This window comes from Pseudonaja textilis, chromosome 4 (assembly GCF_049901715.1).
Source record: "Pseudonaja textilis isolate UNSWEBS1 chromosome 4, rPseTex1.2, whole genome shotgun sequence".
NCBI classification, from domain to species: Eukaryota; Metazoa; Chordata; class Lepidosauria; order Squamata; family Elapidae; genus Pseudonaja; species Pseudonaja textilis.
This window is the reverse complement of record NC_141993.1, coordinates 90,668,181-90,692,516: the sequence shown is the minus strand read 5'-3', so window position 1 is coordinate 90,692,516 and position 24,336 is coordinate 90,668,181. Positions and strand designations below refer to the sequence as shown.

Here is a 24,336-nt window from a genome sequence, read left to right as displayed (position 1 = left end):
GGGCGAAGTAGGGCCTCCTGCTTTGGGCGGGGAGGGGTTAGACTAGATGACCTCCAAGTTCCCTTCGCAAACTCTGTTAATCTGGAGCGGACAACCCTTATAAACGGATCCCCGGATTGGTGGGGGGATGGGCGGGGGAGGACAGCGCCGAAAGCATCTCCCGCCACGTGCCGGCCGAGCCCAAAGAAACAAGTGACGTCAGAGATTCGAACGCCCAGAAGCGAAGGAGGGGGCGGGGGAGGAGTTTCAACGTTCCATCCTCCGGAGTTCATTCACAAAAAAAAAAAACCGCGAGCGGCGGCCGGGGGCGTGGCGAACGAGGGGAGGGCGTGGCGGCCCCGCCTCTTTCCCCGCCCAGGGACGTTGTGTAAGCGGGCCCAGCGACCGGTTGGCTGGCTGAAGAGAGACAGAAGATCGCCGGGTGAGTGGCCGGATTCTAGGGCTGGAAGGGACCGCACTCAGAGGTCATCTAATCCAACCCCTACTGCTCCAGCAGGAGACCTTATAAGATCATCTGGCCGGGTTTTTTTGGGGGGCTCCGCTGCTTCAGCAGTGTCTCGTCTGCTGCAAGCAGAAGGGGCGGATGAAATCCTCCCTGGCCTGCTTTGCAAGACGGTTGTTAGGACGGAAGGAGCCCGCTTTGGGGGATGGTCTTTTGCACGAGCCTGGAGAGGAGGATGGGCTCTGTAGTCTGACTCTGGCCCCGCCTGGGCTCGGCTGGAGGAGGGAGTCGGCCCCACGCAGGGAGGGAGGGAGGCTTTAAAACAAAACACAAAAAAAGATGGGACATTTATTTGTTTGTTTTGGGGAATCTTTTAAATCAAGAGATCTCCACACTTGGCAACTTGTGGACTTCAACTCCCAGAATTCCTCAGCCAAGCAAAGAATTCTGGGAGTTGAAGTCCACAAGTCTTCGAGTTGCCAAGTTTGGGGACCCCTGTTTGAAATAATCGACGTTGTAGGGGGTGAGTTTTTCAAACTGGGTAACTTTAAGACGGGTGGACTTCAACTCCCAGGATCCTTCAGCCAGTAATCCTGGGAGTTGTAGTCCACAAGACTTTGAAAAAAAAAAAAACCACTGCTTTGGGGCAATTCCTGAGCTGTTAGTTCTTGCAAACTGCAGCTGCAGTTTAAGCCGGAGTTGGAATTGAGCAATGGGGTGGCTGCCACACCCATCATCCCCTGCTGCAGCATGATGGTCTGGCAGAGGCAGATCCTTCTGGAGAGACAGCCTGGAGGCAGGGAGGGAAGGTTTAAACCAGGAATCTTCAAACTTGGCAAGTTTAAGACTTGTGGACTTCCACTCCCAGAATTCCTCCTCCATTCATGTTTAGCCTAGGAATTCTGGGAATTGAAGTCCAGAAGTCTTAAAGCTGTCAAGTTGGAAGACCCTTGGATTAGATAGATGGATGGATGGCAAGTTTAAGACTTGTGGACTTCAACTCCCAGAATTCCTGAGGTAACATGACTGGAGGGAGGAATTGTGGGCGTTGAAGTCCACAAAAGTCTTCAAGCTGTCGAGTTTGAAGACCCCTGAATTAAGCAGCCTGCTTGGGATTATTAAATGCTCCTTTGTAGATCCAAAAAGGCCTTTATGATAAAGAAACGAAAAGGAACATCACAGCCCAGAATCCTAACACAAACAGACATGCACAAACACAAGTACACACCAGCCACCTAGGGGCATCGTGGGATATCTCTGAGATATCATTCTATCTATGTAAGTCTGACTTGGGTTTATGCTTAAGTAGCTCGATCCCCGTGCTTCGCTACGAAACCATGCGGTCGGGCTTAGTTTTGGGGGAGGAAAATAAGGGGGGGGTGGGAAATTCTGCCTCTGCCTATCAGCATCCATTGGCTAGCGTCCTGGCAGTGTGTGAAAGAGAGCTGAGGGCTGTTTGGAATCTGAAACTGTATTTGCTGTGTGAGCAAGAGGGAGACAGCAAGGAGCCTGGGCGTGGCTTAGCTCAACTGTTCTGTACTAAAGCTGCTTGGTGCTGTGAAAGCAAAACTGAACCTCCTCTGCTTGTGTTTTGCCTTTGGAAGAGATTTCTTTTTTTCAGGTGGGGAAGGGGAGTAGAACTCTTTAGCATCAGAGCGTGTTAATAATAATAATAATAATAATATGCAAAATACTAATAATACTCTGATGGGCATTGGGAAAAATCCTTTCTTAGTGAGCCCCTAGAAGCCAAGAGGAAGATACAGACCCAATTTCAAGTTTGTAGACTTTACGGTTCTGGAGATTTTGTGACGATGCGTGAGGGGTCTTTCGCTTTTGATATATAGAGATTCCAGGGATACTTAACAGACTTAAATTAAGCTGAGATTGGATGGTGAAAGTTAAATTGCCACGCAAAGCCAATACACTTGGTCCTCGCTTTATGACCACAGTTGGTCCTTGACTTATGACCACCACCGGGACGAGAATTTCTGTTGCTAAGCAAGGCAGTTGTTGAGTGAGTCATAGCTGATTCTACGATCTTTCTTTTTTGGCCACTGTTGTTAAGCGACTCACTGCGGTTATTAAGTGAGTCAGGCAGTCATTAAGCAAATCCAGCTTTCCCCCCTGCCCCATTGACTTTGCTTCCCCAGAAGCCGGCTGGGAAGCTCTCAAATGTTGGTCGTCCTCAACTTACGATCGTTCATTTAGTGACCATTTGAAGTTACAATGGCACTGTAAAAAAGTGACTTATGACCGTTTTTCATACTTAACGACCGTTTGTGGCATCAGGTGATCAAAATTCAGACACTTAGCAACTGACTCCTACTTATAACGATCGCAGCGTCCCCGGGGGGCACGCGGTCCCTTTTTGCGACCATCTGACAAGCAACGGGGAAGCTGGATTCACTCAACGACCATGTTTCTAACTTAACAACCGCAGTGGTTCATTGAACAACCGTGGCAAGAAAAGTTGTACAACGGGGCATAATTCCCTTGTGAGCTATAAGACCCCCAAATAAATTTATACTCACAATACGAAGACAAGTCTGGCGCACAATTTCAAAGGTTTATTGAAGAAAAATAGAAAGTGGTTGCAAGTATGGCCTCCAAGTGGATTCAGTACAAGGAGAGCAAGCTTCCACATTCAAACAATACATGTATGCCCTGCACAAAACACGCCACGCCTAAGAAGCTCACCTTACACCCCCTTTAGATTCTACATTCTTAAGAAGAGATTACTATAAACCCATGATGGTGAACCTATGGCACCCGTGCCACGGGTGGCACGCAGAGCCATTTGTGCCGGCACGCGAACTGCAGGCAAACTTACTTCACTGGGCATGCGCGTGCCTCACAGCTGATTTTTGGCAGGTTTGAGGCCTTCTTCGGCCTCCTGGAGGCTTGAGGAAGGCTTCTGCAGGCTTTGCAGGACGAAAACTAGGTCCGTTTCGTCACTTCCTGTTTTTCCGGAAATACCAGAAGTGATGAAACCAGGCCTAGTTTTCGGCCTGCAAAGCCTGGGAGGCCTCAAATCGGCTGAAAATCAGCTGTGAGGTGCAGTGCAGGTAAGGGTATGGTATTGCATGCGCGTGCGTCGGGGGCATGGGGGTGTGTGCATTGCCTTCTGGGTGCTGGCACGGGAGCACGAGCGTGCAAACATGTGCACAATTTTTGGCACAGGAGCCCAAAAAGGTTAGCCACCACTGCTATAAGCAGGGTCAACATGATATTGTTTCCTTTGTCTCGGTGTCTTATCTGGTCTTAATGCTGGGCTTTACCTTGGGAGGATGTTCCTTATCTTATTTACTTCTTGTCTCGCCGGGGCAGATCTTCCTATTTTCCTAGAAGGTCGTAATAACGCATCATGTACTTGTCACTGAACACATTTTAGGTTTTAGGGTATAAAACCTAAATGTAAAAAGAAAGAGGAGATTAACAGAAAAAGCCAAACTTAATCATACTTACAATCCTATTATGAAAGAGTAACTTAGAATACGTTTCTCTCACCCTTGACAAATGTTTCACTTAGCGACACAAATTTGCTAAGGGGCTCAATTGCGGTTGTAAGTCGAGGACTACCTAATCACACACACCCTGTCTACCTCCTAGGGTTGTTGTTACAAGAAAATGGAAGGAGGTGTGCGACATGTCCCTTAGTGCTTCTGGAGCATTGAGTGGGAATCTCAACCGAAGCGAGAAATCTCCCTTTTGGAGGGGATTCCTCATATGGACATTCAGTGGAACCTCCACCCTCAGAGGCAGTCTACCTTTGTATAAGTGTAGCTGGGCACCAATGCTGAAAAATAAATCTTCAGGTCCTGCTCCTCGTAGGTATTGTGGCCTGTCCAGCAGCCGAATCAGAGGAGGAGGAGGAGGCGTGGGAGTCAGGGCAGAGGTGGGATTCTACCGGGTCGGACCGGTTCTATAGAACCGGTTGTTATGATTCTGCAAAGTTTGGAGAACTGGCAAATCGCGCCAGTGGCTGGCCCCGCCCCTCCCTGCCCACTCACTCCTTACCTGGCATGTGTATACCATCCAATTTGCCCGTGTTTCGTAAGTTGCTATTTTTTCCCTTTCTGTCCCCCAACCGTCAGCTGTTCTGCTGTGCCAGGAGATTTAGAGTGGCTAGAAAGCAGGAAATCGTTGGATTTCTTGCTTTCTAGCTAATCTAAAAGCAGAGCTGAATCTTCCTTAGGACTGAAGCTTCTATTTTTCAGTGCAGACTCAGGCAGCAGATTGCAGAAAGTTAGATCTCTAAGTGAATCTGTGATTCTGTGAGCAACTCAATCTGCCTGCCTGCTTTGTCTGATTTTGGGTAAAAATTGCTCTTTTTTTTATTAAAAAAATCAATATTTACGTAAATATTTATAATGTTTACATACAAGCCACACCCACCCAGTCACAATTCCCTGACAGTTTGCTGGCAATTACTGGAGTTGCTGACAGGAAGAGAGGAGTTTCTGACCTTGTTGCATATCTCTCTCTACTGCGAGGAGATAAATTACCGGACTGTTATTTGTAAGTGTACTGGCCGTTTTCGACACTGGAATTTGCAAATGAATAATCCCTGAATGGACTGAAATAAGTGAATGGTATATGGACTGTTTTGACTATGCTTTAACTCTTGCTGGAATAAAACTATTTAATAGGCACTTGTATCTGCTTTTACTGAGTGTAAGCTACACAACACTTATCTCACATATTTTGCCTGCCTGCCTGACTGCCCTGCAGATTCTTGCTAGGGTGTATCCCTAACAACTATCAAGCCACACCTACAAATTAGGCCACACCCACAGAACCAGTTGTTAAGACATTTGAATCTCATCCCTGAGTCAGCCCTCCGATGGAGAGTTGACATGTTAAGAGTTTGCAACAATCCAACCGGCACACAAGTAAATAATTGAGCAGGATTCATTTATAAAAGAAGCTTCTTTATGTATAACAATATAAAACATGGTGCAACATGGTAGAAAGTACAAGAAGCAGAAGCAATCCGAACCACCAGCACTGAAGCACAGAAACTACATAATGCAGAGGCAATATTGCAAAGACAACACAACTCTTATTTATACACAGATCAGCCAAGCTAAGCCACGCCGAGGCTCCGAGTTGTTTGGGTCACCAAACTGTCTCCCTTGGCTGACCTGTTACCATGTCTCTTCCAAGTCATGAACTCTTATACACTGACACAACAGCTCCCAGGTCTGGAGGTGGCTGATGAGGAAGTGCCTGACACGCTAATGGGCAGAAGGCAGAGGAGAGGAGAGCCGTGAAAATCAATAAGCAGGTCCTTGGGACGGAAGAGCCATAGCTGCTAGTGGAGTCCCACCCTAGGGAGAAAAGTCAGGGGGTGGAGATGACTAGATGTGACAGACCACTATTCATCTTCCGCCTGGACGCACTTGTTAGCCTGCGGTGAGAGAGAAACGTTCTGCTGGGGCTGCCCGCACTCCGAATAACGTCAGAAGGTTTATCGTGTTTGGGGAGCTAACCCAGCTAGATTTTAATCGAATCTAGAAAAGTGGGAGGGGGGTGTTGTGTGTGTCTCCATCAAAGGGTCTCCGTCTGCTTACGTTCCCCTCCTTTTTTTGCGAAGACCTGTTTTTGAACTCGCGGCCATGTCTCCAAAGAGGAAGAAGCTCGGGCCCGTCACGTCTGCGTCCGACAGCTTGGAGGGAGGCCAAAAACCGGACCACGCTGGCACGAAGGCCTTCCCTGCAAGGAAGAAGTCCAAATCTCTGGACGATGCTGGAACCCAGAGTTTGGCCGAGACGGTGAAGGAAGGCCGTTTGAATGCGGGAGCCTCCGTCGCAGACTTCCCGTACAACAAGAAACGTGTCCGGTTGATCTCTCCGGCTCCCGATCTGAAGGAGGGCGCTCGGGGGATCTTGTACTGGATGTCTCGCGATCAGAGGGTTCAAGGTGAGATTGCAGATCCCGCATGGCGGAAAGAACTCAGTGGTGATTGGTCCAGTTCTTGAGTGCAGGAGAGGTCGTGGTTGGGTTCACACAACCGGGTCAATGCCTTTCCTCAATTAAACCCGCATTTGGGGTTTAGCAGGATGGATTGAACCGTAAGGGATCACAGCGGAATTAGCACCCTATATCCTTGTTTCCCACCTTAGAGTGGTGTGGTTGCCACACAATCAGGTGGCTATGAGTTCAATCCTAGGGTAGATATTTCTCTCTCTGGGCACAAGGAGCATATATCTACCGAACAAAAAACTCTGCATTGGCAATAGGGAGGGCATCCAGCCAGTAAACACTCACCTCCATTCTGTTGCCGACTCCGCAAGGGATTAGGGTCATTAAAAGCTGTTTCCCACCTTAAAGTTGTACGGTGGCCTAGAGATGGAGGTTTCGCCTCACAATCAGGAGGCTGTGAGTTCGATAATATTCTGTATCTTCTTTCTGTTTAATCTTCAATGTAAGTCGGTCCATTTCTGCACAAATCTCATTTTGCACAAATCACACATTTCTCCAGTATCTTCCTAACTAGCACTTTATCTCGTGGCATTTCTTCATTTTTACAATATTGTGCAAATCTAATCCTCGCTGCCGTTAAGACACGCAATATTAAATATATATTTTACTTATCAAATTTTTCTGGCACTATATATACCTAATAGAAAAAGTTCAGGCTTAAAATCTATGTGTTTTCCTATCATCCTTTCTAACCACTTATGTATTTTTGCCCATTTTTTATTTTATTTTTTTGCTTTAATAACGGTCCACCACATGTGGTAATATGTGCCCATTTTTTTGGTTACATTTCCAACATTTGCTAGACATATTTTTAAACATTTTAGCTAAGCTAACAGGTGGTAGATGCCATCTATAAAAAAAGTTTATGTTCAGACAAAACTAGAAAGGATTTAGAAGAACACGGGACTGAAAAAGATCTACCACAGCTAGACCAAATTTCGACAGGCAAAGAGGAAAAATTCATAACAAGAAGGTATAGTTATTTATTGGAAGTGGAACTAGAAGAGATAGCGAAGGGACCAATGATTGCCTGGGCAAGAAATGTAGGTCATAATATAAAATTAAAAGACTGGGAAAGAATGTGGATTAATAATTGCAAATTGACATTGTCAACAGCATTTAAAGAAAATCAGTACAAAATGTTTTATAGATGGCATTTAGCCCCAGCAAGACTGGCTAAAATATATCCAAATATAAAATCATATCCAAATATAAAATCATATCCAAATATAAAATTAGATTGTTGGAAATGTAAACAAAAAGAGGGAACATTTTTTCATATGTGGTGGCAATGCGCAGAAGCAAAAAAATATTGGATGTGGATACAAAGATGGCTATTAGAAATTACAGAATACCAATTAGAACTTAAATATTTTTACTAGGAATTATTAAGGGAAAATTTAGCAAGTCTATCCGATACATCATTATACATATTATAACGGCGGTGAGGATGGCCTTCGCACAGGGATGGGCGGGTGGGGGGGAAAGATACCATCCGAAGAGAATCTGATACAAAAAAAAAAATGGATTTTGAGGAAATGGATAAATTCACAGTAGAATTAAAAGGATGAATCGTTTGTGATAGGTGGTACAAAGGGGTAGAATATAGAAATAAGAATTGATGTATAGGTATAAAAAGCAAATATATGTATTAATGACACAATGCTGTTAGTGTAAATAGAGATCTGTAATTTTGTTTTAAAAAAATAAAATTAATTAATTTTAAAAAATAGATAAAACATTTTATGTAAGTTTTCTTTATAAGAAGTTGCAATATTCTTGCAATATTCTTATAGTTAAAGTTGCAATATTCTTCTCTGACAGTTGAGACACAGGAACGAGGCCCGAGAATGCTTTGCTTGTACGAGGGCGGTGGCCATTTTGTCTTTTTTTGACCACAGATATCTCTACTCAGAAGGCCCTTTGGGTTGTTTTGGTTTTGGGTTTTTTTGCTGGCATCTGGCAGCCATGACGCTTCTCACCCCTGTGCATCCTTCTTGCAGATAACTGGGCTTTCCTTTACGCCCAGCGCCTGGCCTTGAAACAGCGCCTGCCCCTGCACGTCTGCTTCTGCCTGGTGCCCAAATTCCTGGATGCCACCATCCGCCACTTCGGTTTTATGCTCAGAGGCCTGGAAGAAGTCGCCGAGGTATTAGCACTGGGGGTAGGGTGGTTGGCATTGCAGGCAGTGGTGGGATTCAAAATTTTTTTACTACTGGTTCTGTGGGCGTGGCTTGGTGGGCGTGGCTTGGGTGTGGCGTGGCTTGGTGGGCGTGGCAGGGGAAGGTTACTGCAAAATCCCCCTCCCCACCCCACTAACCTGCTTTCCAGCTCCGTTCTCCTCTGCGGGGCAACCAAAGGAGAGACAGCCATTCAGCTGGGACTCAATGGGAGGCGGAGCATAGATTGGGGCGGGGCCAGTCAGAGGTGGCATTTGCCCAATCTCTGAACGGCTCAAAATGTCCGCTACCGGTTCTCCAGAACGGGACAGAACCTGCTAAATACCATCTCTGATTGCGGTCACAGGGAGGAGGGAAAAACCTAGCTCAGGGGTTCCCCAAATTTTTAAACGGGGGGCCAATTCATGGTCCCTCAAACTGTTGGGGCGGTGGGTGCGGACTATAGTCTGCCTGCTCTTGCCTAACAGGAAGCTGTCCACGTTGTATTGCATGGGCTGTTGTGTTGATGACAATCTGCTTGTGATGACTGGGGGCATGGCACGAAAGCAACACAGCCAGATAACAGGCCAAACTCCCCTTTACTGCTCCAACTTTGCCCCCCTAAACATCCCCAGGTTTACTAAAAGTCCTAGAGCAAAGCTCTCATACACATTAGACACAAACACAAGCACACACACTCAGTGTAGGGTGTGCTTGGGTGTGGGGTTGGACTAGATGACCTATAAGGTCCCTTCCCACTCTGTTAATCTGTAATCTTCAGCAGCCTTTGGCTGCGAGTAGTCCAGTAAGCAAAGTTAGCCAATCAGTAACCAGGGCCAGCAGTCCAACAAGCCAGGTTTGCAAAACAGTAACCAGGGCAAGAAGTCCAACAAGCCAGGTTAGTTGAAACATCAACCAGGGCCAGCAGTCCAATAAGCCAGGTTTAGCCAAACAGCAACCAGGACCAGCAGTCCAGTAAGCCAGGTTTGCAAAACAGTAACCAGGGCCAGAAGTCCAGTAAGCCAGGTTAGCCAAACAGTAACCAGGGCCAGCAGTCCAATAACCCAGGTTAGCCAAACAGTAACCAGGGCCAGAAGTCCAATAAACCAGGTTAGCCAAACAGTAACCAGAACCAGCAGTCCAATAAGCCAGGTTAGCCAAACAGTAACCAGGGCCAGAAGTCCAGTAAGCCAGGTTACCAAACAGTAACCAGGGCCAGCAGTCCAATAAGCCAGGTTTGCAAAACAGTAACTAGGGCCAGAAGTCTAGTAAGCCAGGTTAACCAAACAGCAACCAGGGCCAGCAGTCCAATAAGCCAAGTTAGTCCAAACAGTAACCAGGGCCAGCAGTCCAATAAGCCAAGTTAATCCAAACAGTAGCCAGGGCCAGAAAGCCAGGCAAACAGGGCAAGCCCCACCAGACAGAGTACAACAATCTCCAGGCTTGTTCCCGACAAATGCCCCTCCCACCGGCACCTCCTTACATCTCAATCCCCAGGTGTGCCTTGTGAAGCGGGGTGGGGGCAGGACACTCTCCTCCCTTGTAGCCGGCTCAGTCTGCGTTGGTCTCGCCTTCTCTCTTCTCTCTGTGCTCTCGGATCAGGAGGGGATGGTCCCTGCTCTTCGCCTGAGATCTGTCTCCTCTGCTCCTAGCCTGAGATCTGTCTCTTCTGCTCCTAGCCTGAGATCTGTCTCCTCTGCTCCTAGCCTGAGATCTGTCTCCTCTGCTCCTAGCCTGAGATCTGTCTCCTCTGCTCCTAGCCTGAGATCTGTCTCCTCTGCTCCTAGCCTGAGATCTGTCTCCTCTGCTCCTAGCCTGAGATCTGTCTCCTCTGCTCCTAGCCTGAGATCTGTCTCTTCTGCTCCTCCGTGTCTGCAGGCCTTTCTGATCCTGAAAAGCCCTGCCTGGATTGACTCTGCCCTTCCCTAGTTTCCTCCAAGGCAGGGGTAGGATTCCAATTTTTTAACAACCAATTCTGTGGGCGTGGCTAGGTGGGTGTGGCCATGTGAGTGGGTGGGCGTGGCTTCTTCCCTCCCTGGGTTTTTTTTTTTTTTTTGCCTCCTGGGCCCCAGGGAAGCCTCCTGGACGAAGCAGTAGGACAGCAAGAGGAATCCCGGCACAGCTGATTATCGGAACAGCTAATCGTCAGGAGGAGGGAAAAAAGAAATAACTTAACGAGTAACTAGGAGGGGGAGAACGCAATCAGCAATGTCGGGCATGTGCACTATGTCACACATGCACGATAAGGACTGATTAGGAGGGGAGGGGCGGGCAGAGGGGGGTGGGTCCAGCCAGGGGCACAATTTGCCTGTTCTCCAAACACCGCAGAATCGTAACAACCAGATCTATAAAACCAGTCTGAACCGTTAGAATCCCAACCCCTGCTCCAAGGCCAACGGAGCCGCCTTCTCAATCTCTGTCGCTTCTTGTTCCAGCTCATCTTTTTATTTTATTTTTATTTTATTTATTTGTCAATTGTTTACGAGATAAGTAAAAGTGTATACATAATTATGAATACATGAAATGAGTACATATAAGAAAAATAAAAGAAAAATAAAAGAAACAATAGGACAGGGACGGTAGGCACGTTGGTGCGCTTATGCACGCCCCCTACAGATCTCTTAGGAAAGGGGTGAGGTCAATAGTAGACAGTCTAAGGTTAAAGTTTTTGGGGTTTGGGGAAGAAACCACAGAGTCAGGTAGAGGATTCCAGACATTGACCACTCTGTTATTGCTGAAGTCGTATTTCCTGCAATCAAGCTTGGTGCGGTTAACCTTGAGTTTGTATCTGTTGTGTGCTCTTGTGTTGTTATGGTTGAAGCTGAAGTATTCATTGACAGGTAGGACATTGCAATGTATGATTTTATATACCATGCTTAAATCAGACCGAAGACGGCGTAATTCAAGGTTTTCTAGTTCTAGAATTTCAAGTCTGGTGGCATAAGGTATTCTACAATGAGTAGAGGAGTGGAGAACTCTTCTGGTGAAATATTTCTGGACTTTCTCAATTGTGCTAATATCAGATATGTAATGTGGGTTCCAGACTGATGAGCTGTATTCGAGTATTGGTCTAGCAAATGTTTTGTATGCTCTAGTTAGTAGTTAGTAATCTTCCCCCGCAGATTCAGTCTCCGATGTGGGGCATAACACTGCTTTTTTCCCATTCTGCAGGAGTGTCGGCTGCTCGACATCCCTTTCCACTTGCTGATTGGTTTCGCAAAAGACACGCTGCCCCTCTTTGTGACCCAACATGGCATCGGCGGGGTAGTGACGGATTTCTCCCCGCTCCGTGTTCCCTTGCAGTGGGTTCTAGACATCCAGGAACGGCTACCCAGCGATGTGCCCCTTGCTCAGGTGCTGGGTTGGGGCTAGAATCGCCATGGGGTAGGGCAGGCCAGTTTGGGGGCAAATCTAACCCTAGATTTATTGGTGCACAAAGACAAGTGGTAGGTAGACACGTGCGGCTCTTTCTTGCATGTCGATGTGGAGGAAGAACCTCCAGAGTCAACAATGCACCCTAAAAATGGCAAGAAAAACTGAGAAAGACGGGCTGGGTGGAGGAGACAGAAGGGGCTATTGGGAAGGGATGGGTTGCGTTAGGTTGTTCCCCCAATCAGGGAAATGTCTGTTTACAGTTGTGAATAGAACAGAACAGAAAACAGAACAGAACAGAATAAATATTGGAATGACTGCAAGGCATTCCAACTGGTCAGTCCCAGAGGAGATCAACCCTGACCGCTCTTTAGAAGGCCAGATGGTGAAGGTGAAACTCAAAGACTTTGGCCACCTCATGAGATGGAAGGACTCGCTGGCGAAGAGGCGAATGCTGGGAAAGATTGAGGGCAAAAGAAGAAGAAGAAAAGGATGGCAGAGAAGGAGAGGGATGGATGGAGTCCCTGAAGCAGTCGGCGTGAGCTTAAATGGACTCCAGAAGTTGGTAGAGGACAGGAAGGCCTGGAGGAACGTTGTCCATGGGGTCGTGATGGATTGGACATGACTTCGCGAGTAACAAGAACAACAAGAATAGGAATAGGAATAGGAATAGGAATAGGAATAGGAATAAGAATAGAATAGAATAGAATAGAATAGAATAGAATAGAATAGAATAGAATAGAATAGAATAGAAAATATGGAATGGGATGGAATAGGATGTGATGGAAGAGAATTTAGAATAGAGTAGAGTAGAGTAGAACAGAACAGAACAGAACAGAACAGAACAGAATAGAATAGAATAGAATAGAATAGAATAGAAAATATGGAACGGGATGGGATAGGATGTGATGGAAGAGAATTTAGAATAGAGTAGAGTAGAGTAGAACAGAACAGAACAGAACAGAACAGAACAGAATAGAATAGAAAATATGGAACGGGATGGGATAGGATGTGATGGAAGAGAATTTAGAATAGAATAGAGTAGAATAGAATAGAATAGAATAGAATAGAATAGAATAGAATAGAACAGAATAGGACTTTTTATTGTCACTTTGAATGTACACTAATCAGCATACATTAAAACGATTGTCCAAGCTCTTCTCATTTCCCATCCTCAGGTGGACGCGCACAATATTGTCCCATGCTGGGTTGCCTCGGACAAGCAGGAATATGGGGCAAGGACGATTCGGCGGAAGATCCATGACCGGCTGGCTGAGTTTCTGACCGAATTTCCCCCTGTGGTCAAGCACCCTTTCCCTGCTGGGCTTCAGACCAAGGTGATGGGAATGGCAGAATCTGGGGATGGAGTCAAAAGAGGAATCAGCCTAGAGTCCCTATGTAGCCACGAGCAAACCAAGTCCAACCCCTTTTGAATTCCATGGATCCAATCCAACACCAACTCCAGGTAGTCCTCAAATTGCAAGTGGAATGGAGCCTGCCCATTCCATTCGCAACCTGAGAATTCGTGGGAGTGAATCACCTACATTGAACGAGATCACTCCCTCATTTCGTCCACGCATTTGCTAATCGAATGTGCAGTTTGTTAAGTGCATATGAGATATTTCGGGGTAGGGAAGGCCATGCAGAGCCTACAACGGGCCAGGAGAGGCCTCTGAACCACTGAATGGGGCGTCAAAGGCGTAGATGCACCCCTTGGAAGCTCCACTTTATCCAGCAATGTGCCGGAGAAATGTTGCAAAGCCTCTGTGGTTGTTTGTAAGGGTGAACAACTGCCATGGTGTTGCAAGATTCAGTTTTTCGGGCCTCGTTTGGAAACACTAGGGGCAGTGGTGGTAATCTACGAGTTCTGCCCGGTTTGGCCGAATCGATAGTAAAAAAAAAAACAGCTACTGGTTCGGCTGAACCAGTATTTCTATTTTTTTCCTCCCGATGATCAGCTGTTCCGATGATCAGCTATGCCAGGATCCCCCTCGCTAACTTACTGCTTTGCCCAAGCGGGTTCCCTGAGGACCACGAGGCCGAAAGGGGCACACGGGGGCGGGGGGGATGCTGCGGGGTTTCCCCATACTTCATTTTTTTGCCTCCTGGGCCTCAGCAAAGCTTCCTGGGAGCAGAAATGGCCTCCCAGGAGGCTTCCCTGAGGCCCAGGTGGCTAAAAAACGCTCACCCAATCCCATGGCCATGCCTACTTAGCCACACCCACAGAACCAGTAGTAAAAATATTTGCATCTCACCCCGACTAGAACAGGGTTGCCATCTGGCCGTATTTTTCTAGCCAAATTCGAGAAATCTGGCCGTATTTCTATCTGCTTGGCCTTTAAAAAAACGATGTCTCTGACCAAATTTATTTGGCCAGAAATTTGGCTGTACAAAAGTTGCTTGGCCGTGAAATCAGCCAGATGGCAACCCAGCCGCTCTCCTTCCCTCGTGCATGCGCGTCACCATGAGCAAAAGGAGGACAAGCGCGTCCTCTCAGTTCTCCGACACGCCCGCTTCCTCTCAACTCCCGTCACACACCCCTTCAGGACCTTGGCGCCCGGCCATGCTCCCTTCCCGCCTGTGACCTGAGCAGGGGCGGCTCCTCCTCCATCACCACACCCATTCCTATTACGGCTCGTTCCAACGCCACACCCCTCGGCTTCTCCACCTATCCCGAGCTCTCCTTCCCTCGCGCATGCGCGTCACCATGATCAAAAAATAATTTGGCCGAATTTGGCTGTATTTTGACTTGAGTTTGGCTGCAGAGCCAACTGCGATCTGGCAACCCTGGACTAGAGGGCGCTGATCGCATAACTTCAAACATTCGCTAAAGGAACGTTCGTCCCCCGGGGATGACCTGTATTAGTTGAGAAGATTCCCGCGCATAGGCTTTTAGCAATAAATTAGTTTAACGGAACCTTCTCGTGTGGACTTGGTGCCCTATGAGAGCATTCGAGACACTCCGATTTTCTCCATTCCGCGTTCTTTTTCCTTGGTGCCCATCGGCCTCTCTGCCCCGCTTGAAATCCTGCAGCCCATCAACTGGGAGGCCTGCTACTCCAGCTTGCAGGTGGATCGCTCCGTGAAGGAGGTGGAGTGGGCCACGCCCGGATCGGCCTCTGGCTTGAAGGTATTGGAAGAGTTTGTGAAGGACAGGCTGAAGTGCTTCAGCTCGGACCGAAACGACCCCAACCGGCCGGCCCTCAGCAACCTCTCACCCTGGTTCCACTTTGGTGAGTCCAGGTAGTTCTCAACTTACAACGGTTTGTTGAGTGACCGTCCGAAGTTGCAATGGCATTGGAAAAATGTGACTTTCACCATTACAGCCTTTGTAGCATCCTCCGATTTGCGTGATCAAAATTCAGACACTTAGCCATTGACTCATATTTATGATCGTTGCGTGGTCCCTGGGTTGTGCGATCCCCTTTTGCGACCAAGCAAAGTCAAGAGAGAAGGCAGATTCACTTAACGACTAACACTGCAGCTGAGGTGATTCACTTAACAACTGGGGGGAAAAAGGTCATAAAATGGGGCAAATGTCACTTAAATGTCTTGCTTAACAACAGAAATGTTGGGCTCAGTTGCGGTCATAAGTTGCATGCTGAGAGAGGAATTGGAGCCTTTGGGAAGCCCAGCTGGTACATCGGTGCAGCCGGTACATTGATTGGGGGCTACGGAGAAGGGAGAGAATTTGAACCCAGAGCTTAGAAGCCTTCCCCGATCTGATGTTTTCTAGATATGTTTTAGATTGCAATTCCCATAATCCACCAGCCAACAAGCTAGTTGGGTTTGGGCAGTGTGGTTGGGCATATTATGGGAATGCGGTAATCCTCAACTTACAATGATTTGCTTGGTGACTATTTGAAGTTACAATGGCACCATTAACGGTGAGGACTTATGACCGGATCCTCGCACTTATGCATTTAATAATAAAGAAAGGATAGCCCGGAGGCTGGTAACCTTAGTGGGCAGATGGATGACCTCTGATTTGTCCCTCGTAGGTCAGGTGGCTGTGCAACGAGCCATTTTGGAGGTGCGCAAACATCGCACCAGGTACAAAGAGTCTGTGGAAGGTTTCATCGAGGAGGCTGTGGTGCGTCGGGAATTAGCGGACAACTTCTGTTTCTACAATCCCAACTACGACAAGGTTGAAGGTAATGGAGGCCTCCGTCTTCTGGGCTCACATGAGACGCGTAGACCCAAATACCCAAGCGAACCATAAACAGGTTGGGTGAAGGCCTCTGCCACCTCCTTAAACCTGTGCTGGTTGTGTGAATGCAGCCACTGTGTCAGGCGTGAATAACCGGACTCAGTGGTGTAGAGTTCAAACTAGCTACTTTATTGTTTTCTGCCTGCAATACAGGAATCTTCCCAGACGGGCAGTTTTCACGTAGGAAAAACCAGATAAGGCTCAAAAGCATTTGGGGTGTGCGTCTTTATATGTGAGATCTTGCTCCCTTGTGTTTATGTAGCGAGTCCAGGCTAATTCCCTGTTTGGCCTCTCCTTCCAACTGGGTGTTTTGACTCCCAGTTCCCCAAATATGACAAACCCTCTGAAGTTAACTCAAAGATTCCTTTAATTAGGAGCGCCAGCAGCCCCGGCAAAACACTTCTCTCTCACCACCAGCTAACAAGTCCATCCAGCAGGGAGGTGAATAGTTGTCTGCCACATCTATTCATCTCCGCCCCCTGCCTTTTATCCTCAGAGCCAGGGTGGGGCTTCGCTAGCAGTGGTGGCTCTTCTGCCCCGAGGACCAGCCCATAGATTTCCTCTCTCCTCTCCTCTCCTCTGCCTTCTGTGAATCAGGCACTGAACCCAGCTGTTCCTCCTGTTTCTCATCAGCCACCTCCAGACCTGGGGCTGTTGACACTCCGTCGGAGGGCTGACGGACGGCCCAGGCTCCGCCCCTCTCTCTCTCTCTCTCTCTCTCGCCAACTCTATTCCCTCTTCCCCCTCAGAGCTCTCAGGTTGTCCTGATGCTGAACCGACTCCCACACCTCCTCTTCCTCCTCTGATTCGGTTGTTGGAGAGACCGGCAGCTGATAGGCCACAACTCTGGGACGGTTGCTCTCCAACATTTTGACAGGTGTACATTCTTCCAAAGGTGCTTTCGACTGGGCCAAGACCACACTGAAGCTCCACGCCCAGGACAAGAGGCCTTACCTGTACACCCTGGAGCAATTAGAAAAAGGGAAGACGCACGACCCCCTGTGGAACGCTGCACAGGTAGGCCGAAGGCAAGAGGAAACATGGTTAGGAGATCCCGGTTAATTGCATTTGACTAGGATTTTTTTCCCCAAATTTGTTTTTCTTTTTTTATTCTTTAAACATCTCTTTGAGTGAACAGCGCGATTCCAGGTTTTAACATACATACATACAGAATTGTTGTGACTCCGGAGTTGGAATCTGTTCCATTGGCAGATGGGAGCTCAAGCGAAGCGGAAATGGCAGTAAATTATGAGCCGGCTCTGTTGAGCGATTTGGATTGCAGTCAGGATGAGGAAATGGATGTAACTAGGAGAGACGAACCTGATTTCATAGAGCTGTCAGGACCTTCGACCTCCTCTGATTCTTCTCATCTGGCTGAGCAACAGCTGGGAATAGCTAACCAGGAACACTTGCGAGACTTTTCTAGTGGGGAGGAGTCTTTGGAAAGAACCTGGTTAGATGTGCGTAATAGACGTAGGATGAGGCGTCAATCTCAATTAGGAAGGAGGCGTCGAACCAGTGACTAATTAAGGAGATTAACACGGCCTCATAGTGGATAAAAGGAAACGGCTTGGCTGGCGAGCTTTGCCAGAAGCAAAGTGATTTATGGGAGTGAACACACGGAGGGAACTCTTTGAGGCTTTGGGATTTATAGCCACATCAGTTTTGCCGGACAGAGTTTGGATTTATTGCTGAGGACTGGAAACCCTTCCACAGTCCTTTTGGGAAGGTTTGCTTTTTGGTTTGTGAACTGCTTGTTTCATTTTGCCCTCCTGCAATTAAAGGGGAGACATAACACATAATCATAATTATATTTCCAGCTTTTGTTATCCAGTTTCACATCATATCATTGCCTGTTCCATTTTCCTTTTAATATGTTTTATCATTTCATGTTATTTCATTCCTCATGATAAATATTATATGGGTTGACATTTTGCTTGTCAGAAGATTGCAAAAGTAAAAAAAAAAATATTGGACAAAATGACATAACTTGGTTGGGGAAAATGATAAGGCAGCATATAGATTTGAAACCAGAAATATTTTTTTGTTGGGCATTCTGCTGGAAAAGTATGACCAAAGGAAGATAGATGTGATGACCCAGGGTGGGATACAAAAGCAACCAAGTCACAAAACCAGGTGAAGTCCCTTTAATTGCTTCAACTTGGCCTCCAATGTCCAACTATCATTGACTGGAGAAAAAACTCCCCCACAAACAGTTGCAAAAAGGAAGAAATGCCGTTCAAACTCAAAATGCATATAAATTATAAATAGAAAAAAACAACACAGACCACACTGAAGCAATTAATGAGACAAGGGCTTGAAGATATCCACAACTATCGAAATACACACACACAGGGAAGGACGCCAGAACTCAGATAAGAACTGACAAACTAGAAATATTTCACGCTTTGCTTCCAGCACTGAGCCATGCGCAGTTTGTCCTTTTAAACCAGTCCTCCTAGCTGCAGCCCATGAAGGGGATCAGGGCCCTTTCCTCCCCCGTAGACCACACCATTCATGTTTCTCCCTTATCCACTCCTCCCAGCGTGCTCTAGGATGAAGAAGGGATGGGCCTGGGTCTTCCTCTGAATGCCCAGCCGGCCTGTGCCCTTCCCCAGTTTCCTCCACAACCTCCGGAGCCACACTTCCACTCCCTTCCGGCTGTTCCTCCTCTCCCTCAGACTCTCAACAGAGGCATGACAGCCTGGGTGTAGCTGGCTCTGGCACATAATTCATTGTCACCCTTGACCCTGGTTTTCCCCCACTCCCTGGGTGTATCCTCATTCATATTCTCCAATGGGACGCATCCATAGCCCAGAGTCATCAATCATGCTCTCCCGTTAGAATTTTGCTCACAGCAGAAACTTCAGTCACCTCGTTACTATCTTTGAAAACATTTATGGAATGCACTTTCGGTTCCCAAGCTGCCGCACTGCTCCCCCCACTCCCTTTCTGTTGGCAACTCTAAAAAAGACCATAGAAATATGTTACGAGTTGACATTAGCTTTCTTCAAGGACCTGCGAAGTTCACCAGTCCTTCCCCCTTCTTCCATCTCAGCTCCAGATGGTTCACGAAGGGAAGATGCATGGCTTCTTGCGGATGTATTGGGCCAAGAAGATTTTGGAGTGGACCAGGTCACCGGAGGAGGCCCTGAAGTTTAGCATCTACCTGAATGACCGCTACGAATTGGACGGCAGAGACCCCAATGGTTACGTAGGTGAGTAATGGGAGAGGCTGGGAGGTCACCCAAGGAATTTTGAGGAAAAAGACCCACGACTTAAGTCTTTGGGCTTCTCTCTGGCCCTTGTGAAGTAGGACGGTCATTAAGCGAGGATTCCCTGTACCGCTAAACCCATACCAGAAGGGGGGAATAACATGCGTAATAGATGTAGTTTCATAAGTTTAAGGCTTTGCTCGACGGCCTCTTTCCAGAGTCTCTTAGTTATCCATGTTGATCGCATGGCTCCTAAGCGAGGGATGGGAAAAGTAGCTGAGATCTCAGCGTCTCTTGGAGATCGACGGTAGTCGGGGCACTGGTTGTGTGTACACCCGAACATCAAAGAGTGTGTGTCACTTAAACTCAAATAGATCTTTTTAGATTTGTTGTTGTTAGCCAGGAAGTCGTGTCCGAGCCATCGCGACCCCATGGACAACGTTCCTCCAGGCCTCTACCATCTTCTGGAGTCCGTTTAAGCTCACGCCGACTGCTTCCGGGTCTCCATCCAGCCCCTTCCTTCTCAGCCGTCTCCTTCTCCTTCTGTTCCCCTCAATCGTTCCCAGCATTAGGCTTTCTAGATCAGGATTAGTTTAAAAAATTAGATTAGATTACATGTGTATCTATACGTCAGTAGAGTATGTCACTTAAACGCAGATCTTTCTAGATTAGACGAGATTAGATTATGTGTGCATCCATATGGCAATAGAATGTATGACTTAAACTATAAATCCTTCTACATTGGATTAATTAGACTAGATTAGATTATAGATTAGTCTAGACTAGATTAGACTAGATTAGGTATGCATCCAGAGGGTGACTTAAACTCAGATAGATCTTTCTAGATTAGTTTAGAAGAGATTAAAGATTAGATTAGATTATGTGTGCACCCACATGCCAATAGAATGTCACTTAAACTATAACTCTTTCTAGATTTGATTAATTAGATTATAGATTAATCTAGACTAGACTAGATTAGGTATACATCCAGAGTGTGTCACTTAAATTCAGACAGATCTTTCTAGATTAGATAGATTAGATTAGAACGGGATTAGATTATAGATTAGATTGTTCATCCATATCTCAATATGTCACTTAAACTCAGATAGATCTTTCTAGATTATGTTGTTATATTGTTATAAATTATGTGAATCCATATGTCAATAAAGTGTGTCATTTAAAACTCAGATCTTTCTAGATTAGATTTGATTAGATTATAGATTAATCTAGACTAGACTAGATTAGTATACACCCAGAGTGCGTCACTTAAATTCAGACAGATCTTTCAAGAATAGATAGATTAGATTAGAACGGGATTAGATTATAGATTAGATTGTTCATCCATATCTCAATATGTCACTTAAACTCAGATAGATCTTTCTAGATTATGTTGTTATGTTATGTTGTTATAAATTATGTGAATCCATATGTCAATAAAGTGTGTCATTTAAAACTCAGATCTTTCTAGATTAGATTTGATTAGATTATAGATTAATCTAGACTAGACTAGATTAGGTATACATCCAGAGTGTGTCACTTAAATTCAGGCAGATCTTTCTAGAATAGATAGATTAGATTAGAACGGGATTAGATTATAGATTAGATTGTTCATCCATATCTCAATATGTCACTGAAACTCAGAGAGATCTTTCTAGATTATGTTATGTTATGTTGTTATAAATTATGTGAATCCATATGTCAATAAAGTGTGTCACTTAAAAACTCAGATCTTTCTAGATTAGATTTGATTAGATTATAGATTAATCTAGACTAGACTAGATTAGGTATACATCCAGAGTGTGTCACTTAAATTCAGACAGATCTTTCTAGATTAGATTAGATTAGATTAGAACGGGATTAGATTATAGATTAGATTGTTCATCCATATCTCAATATGTCACTTAAACTCAGATAGATCTTTCTAGATTATGTTGTTGTGTTGTTATAAATTATGTGAATCCATATGTCAATAAAGTGTGTCATTTAAAACTCAGCTCTTTCTAGATTAGATTCGATTAGATTATAGATTAGATTAGATTAGATTATAGATTAAGTTAGATTGGGTTGGATTAGATTATAGATTAGATTAGATTATAGATTAAGTTAGATTGGGTTGGATTAGATTAGATTAGATTAGATTATAGATTAAGTTAGATTGGGTTGGATTAGATTATAGATTAGATTAGATTAGATTAGATTAGATTAGATTAGATTAGACATGACACTTTATTTGGCCAGGTATGGCTAGCCTTGTTCTCTGCTCTCTTGTTAGGCTGTATGTGGTCCATCTGTGGGATCCACGATCAAGGATGGGCTGAAAGGGCCGTCTTTGGCAAGATCCGCTACATGAATTACGCTGGTTGCAAGAGGAAGTTTGATGTCGCCAAGTTTGAGCGCAAATACAGTCCTCAACGCTTCGCTCAGTAACCTCGGCGGACGGGCACAGTCGACGCTGGGGGGAACGGGTGTTTCTCCCCTTCTAAATGACAAGAATAATAAAGACATTCGTTGTTGCGCAACAAAAGCAAGCTTGATCTACTGATTGAGACACCAGGCTAGAAACCAGGCGAGGGCAAGTTCTAGTTCTCTTAAGAGAGGAAAGCCGGTTGGGTGACTGGGCCAATCACAAGGAGATGGTGAGTTCTAGATTTTGGCCTAATCAATGGAAAATGGTGAGTTCTAGTCCCACCTTAGGCTTGAAGGCCCTGGGTGACTTTGGGCCAATCACCAGGAGACAGGGAGTTCTAGTCCTGCCTTAGGCTTGAAGGCCACCTGGGTGACTTTGGACCAATTACCAGGAGACGGGGAGTTCTATTGTTGCCTTAGGCACGAAAGCCAACTGGGTGACTTTGGGCCAATCACCAGAAGACGGGGAGTTCTAGTCCCGCCTTAGGCATGAAAGCCAGTTGGGTGACTTTGGGCCAATCACCAGGAGACGGGGAGTTCTAGTCCTATCCTAGGTACGAAGGCCAGCTGGGTGACTTGGGCCAATCACCAGGAGACGGGAGTTCTAGTCCTGCCTTAGGCATGAAAGCCAGCTGGGTGACTTTGGGCCAATCACCAGGAGACGGTTGGTTCTAGTCCCGCCTTATGTACGAAAGCCAGCTGGGTGACTTTGGGCCAATCACCAGGAGACGGGGAGTTCTAGTCCCGCCTTAGGCATGAAGGCCAGCTGGGTGACTTTGGACCAATCATCAGCCAAGTTCAGATAGCACCAAGGACTCCGCAATTTCCAGAGACCGCTAAGGGCCCTGTCAGGGTTCCGGCAGTTATTCATTTTGTATACATGTTTTATAGTTGACCGCCCCCACACCCCTTCTTCTTCTCTGCATACTCCCCTCCCTCCTACTTCTGATGATGTTAGCTAGTTGGGTCATGAAATGTCTGCAAGAAAACCACCCTGCTCAGAGAACATCAACGACTCCACAGTTCTAGATTATGTGAGCTACAAATATCTGAGCTACAGATATTTCTCTTTTATAAGATTTAGTGAATATAACCTTTCTTGGGGAAACTGCTCCATAAACAGGGGGGTGCAAGGCAGAGAAAAAAAATGGCCGAATACATGTTAAGTCCTTGACTTACGACCAGAATATGTGTTGCTAAGTGAGACATTTGAGTTGAAGTGAGTTTTGTCCCATTTCACGGCTTTTCTTGCCACGTTTCTTAAAATGAATCACCGCAACGTTGTTAAAGTAGTAACTCGGTTGTTAAGTGGATCTGGCTTCCCAGTTGACTTTGCTTGTCCGGTCACAAAATGGGAACACATGATCCAGGGGGGGACACTGCAACCGTCGTAAATATGAACCAGTTACCAAGCCTCTGAATTTTGATCACGTGACCATGGAGCAAGAGCCATTGGTGGGAAAAAAAAAATGGTCGCAAGTGCTGTTGTAATTTCCAGTGCAGTCGTAACTTCGGTCAACTAAACAAACTGTTGTAAGTCAAGGATGACCTATAACCGTTTGGGGAGGGACTGGCGCCGATACCATGCCATCCAGCATTTTCCGTGAATTTGGCTCAGTGGCGAAGAGGCCGAGCTTGTCGATCCGAAAGGTTGGCAGTTCGGCGGTTCGAATCCCTAGCGCCGCGTGATGGAGTGAGCTCCCGTGACTTGTCCCAGCTTCTGTCAACTTAACAGTTTGAAAGCATGTAAAAGAAATGCAAGTAGGAAAATAGGAACCATCTTTGGTGGGAAGGGAACAGCCTTTTGTGTGTCTTCGAAGACGTTGAGTCCTGCCGGCCACAGGACCACGGAGACGTCTTCGGACAGCGCTGGCTCTTCTTCGGCTTTGTGTCGGAGATGAGCACCGCCCCACTAGAGCCGGAAAAGATGTGCAAGAGGCACCTCCACCTTACTTTAGGGTCTACACCAAAAGCGTCCATCTTTGGCAACTTTTAAGACTTGTGGACTTCAACCCCCAGAATGCCCCAGCCCAGCCATGCCTGTTTCTTTTTCTTACCCCTTAAAGCGGGAAGATTGCAGAGGAAGGGATTACAAGAGAAGAAAAGGACACGGTGGCTCAGGGGCTAAGACGCTGAGCTCGTTGATCAGAAAGGTCGGTGGTTCGGCGGTTCGAATCCCTAGCGCCGCGTCACGGAGTGAGCTCCTGTTCCTTGTCCCAGCTTCTGCCGACCCGGCAGTCCGAAAACATGTTAAAAAAAAAAAAAATGCAAGTAGAAAAATAGGCTCCACTTTGGTGGGAAGGAAACAGCGTTCTGTGCGCCTTCGGGCGTGTCCTGCCGGCCATAGGACCACGGAGACGTCTTCGGACAGCGCTGTCTCTTCTTCGGCTTTGCGACGGAGAGGAGCACCGTCCCCTAGAGCTGGAAACGACTAGCGCGGACGTGCGAGGGGAACCTTTTACCTTTATTGTACCGTTTAAATAAAGTATTTCAGTTGTGCAACGCTCCACCGACTGTAAACATAACAAGAGACGCAGGCTGCTG

General features: G+C 46.5%; 1 protein-coding gene across 1 annotated transcript; it reads left to right on the top strand.

Moving 5' to 3' along the window:
- Positions 1-338: 338 nt before the first annotated feature.
- Positions 339-21,910, top strand: LOC113450488 (deoxyribodipyrimidine photo-lyase-like). The gene is made up of 10 exons (XM_026721686.2): positions 339-421; positions 6,042-6,367; positions 8,434-8,579; positions 11,761-11,943; positions 13,140-13,298; positions 14,996-15,194; positions 15,963-16,115; positions 17,067-17,188; positions 19,230-19,389; positions 21,659-21,910. The coding sequence occupies exons 2-10, from the start codon at positions 6,064-6,066 to the stop codon at positions 21,811-21,813; spliced, it is 1,581 nt and encodes a 526-aa protein (XP_026577471.2). The 5' UTR covers positions 339-421; positions 6,042-6,063; the 3' UTR covers positions 21,814-21,910.
- Positions 21,911-24,336: the final 2,426 nt, after the last annotated feature.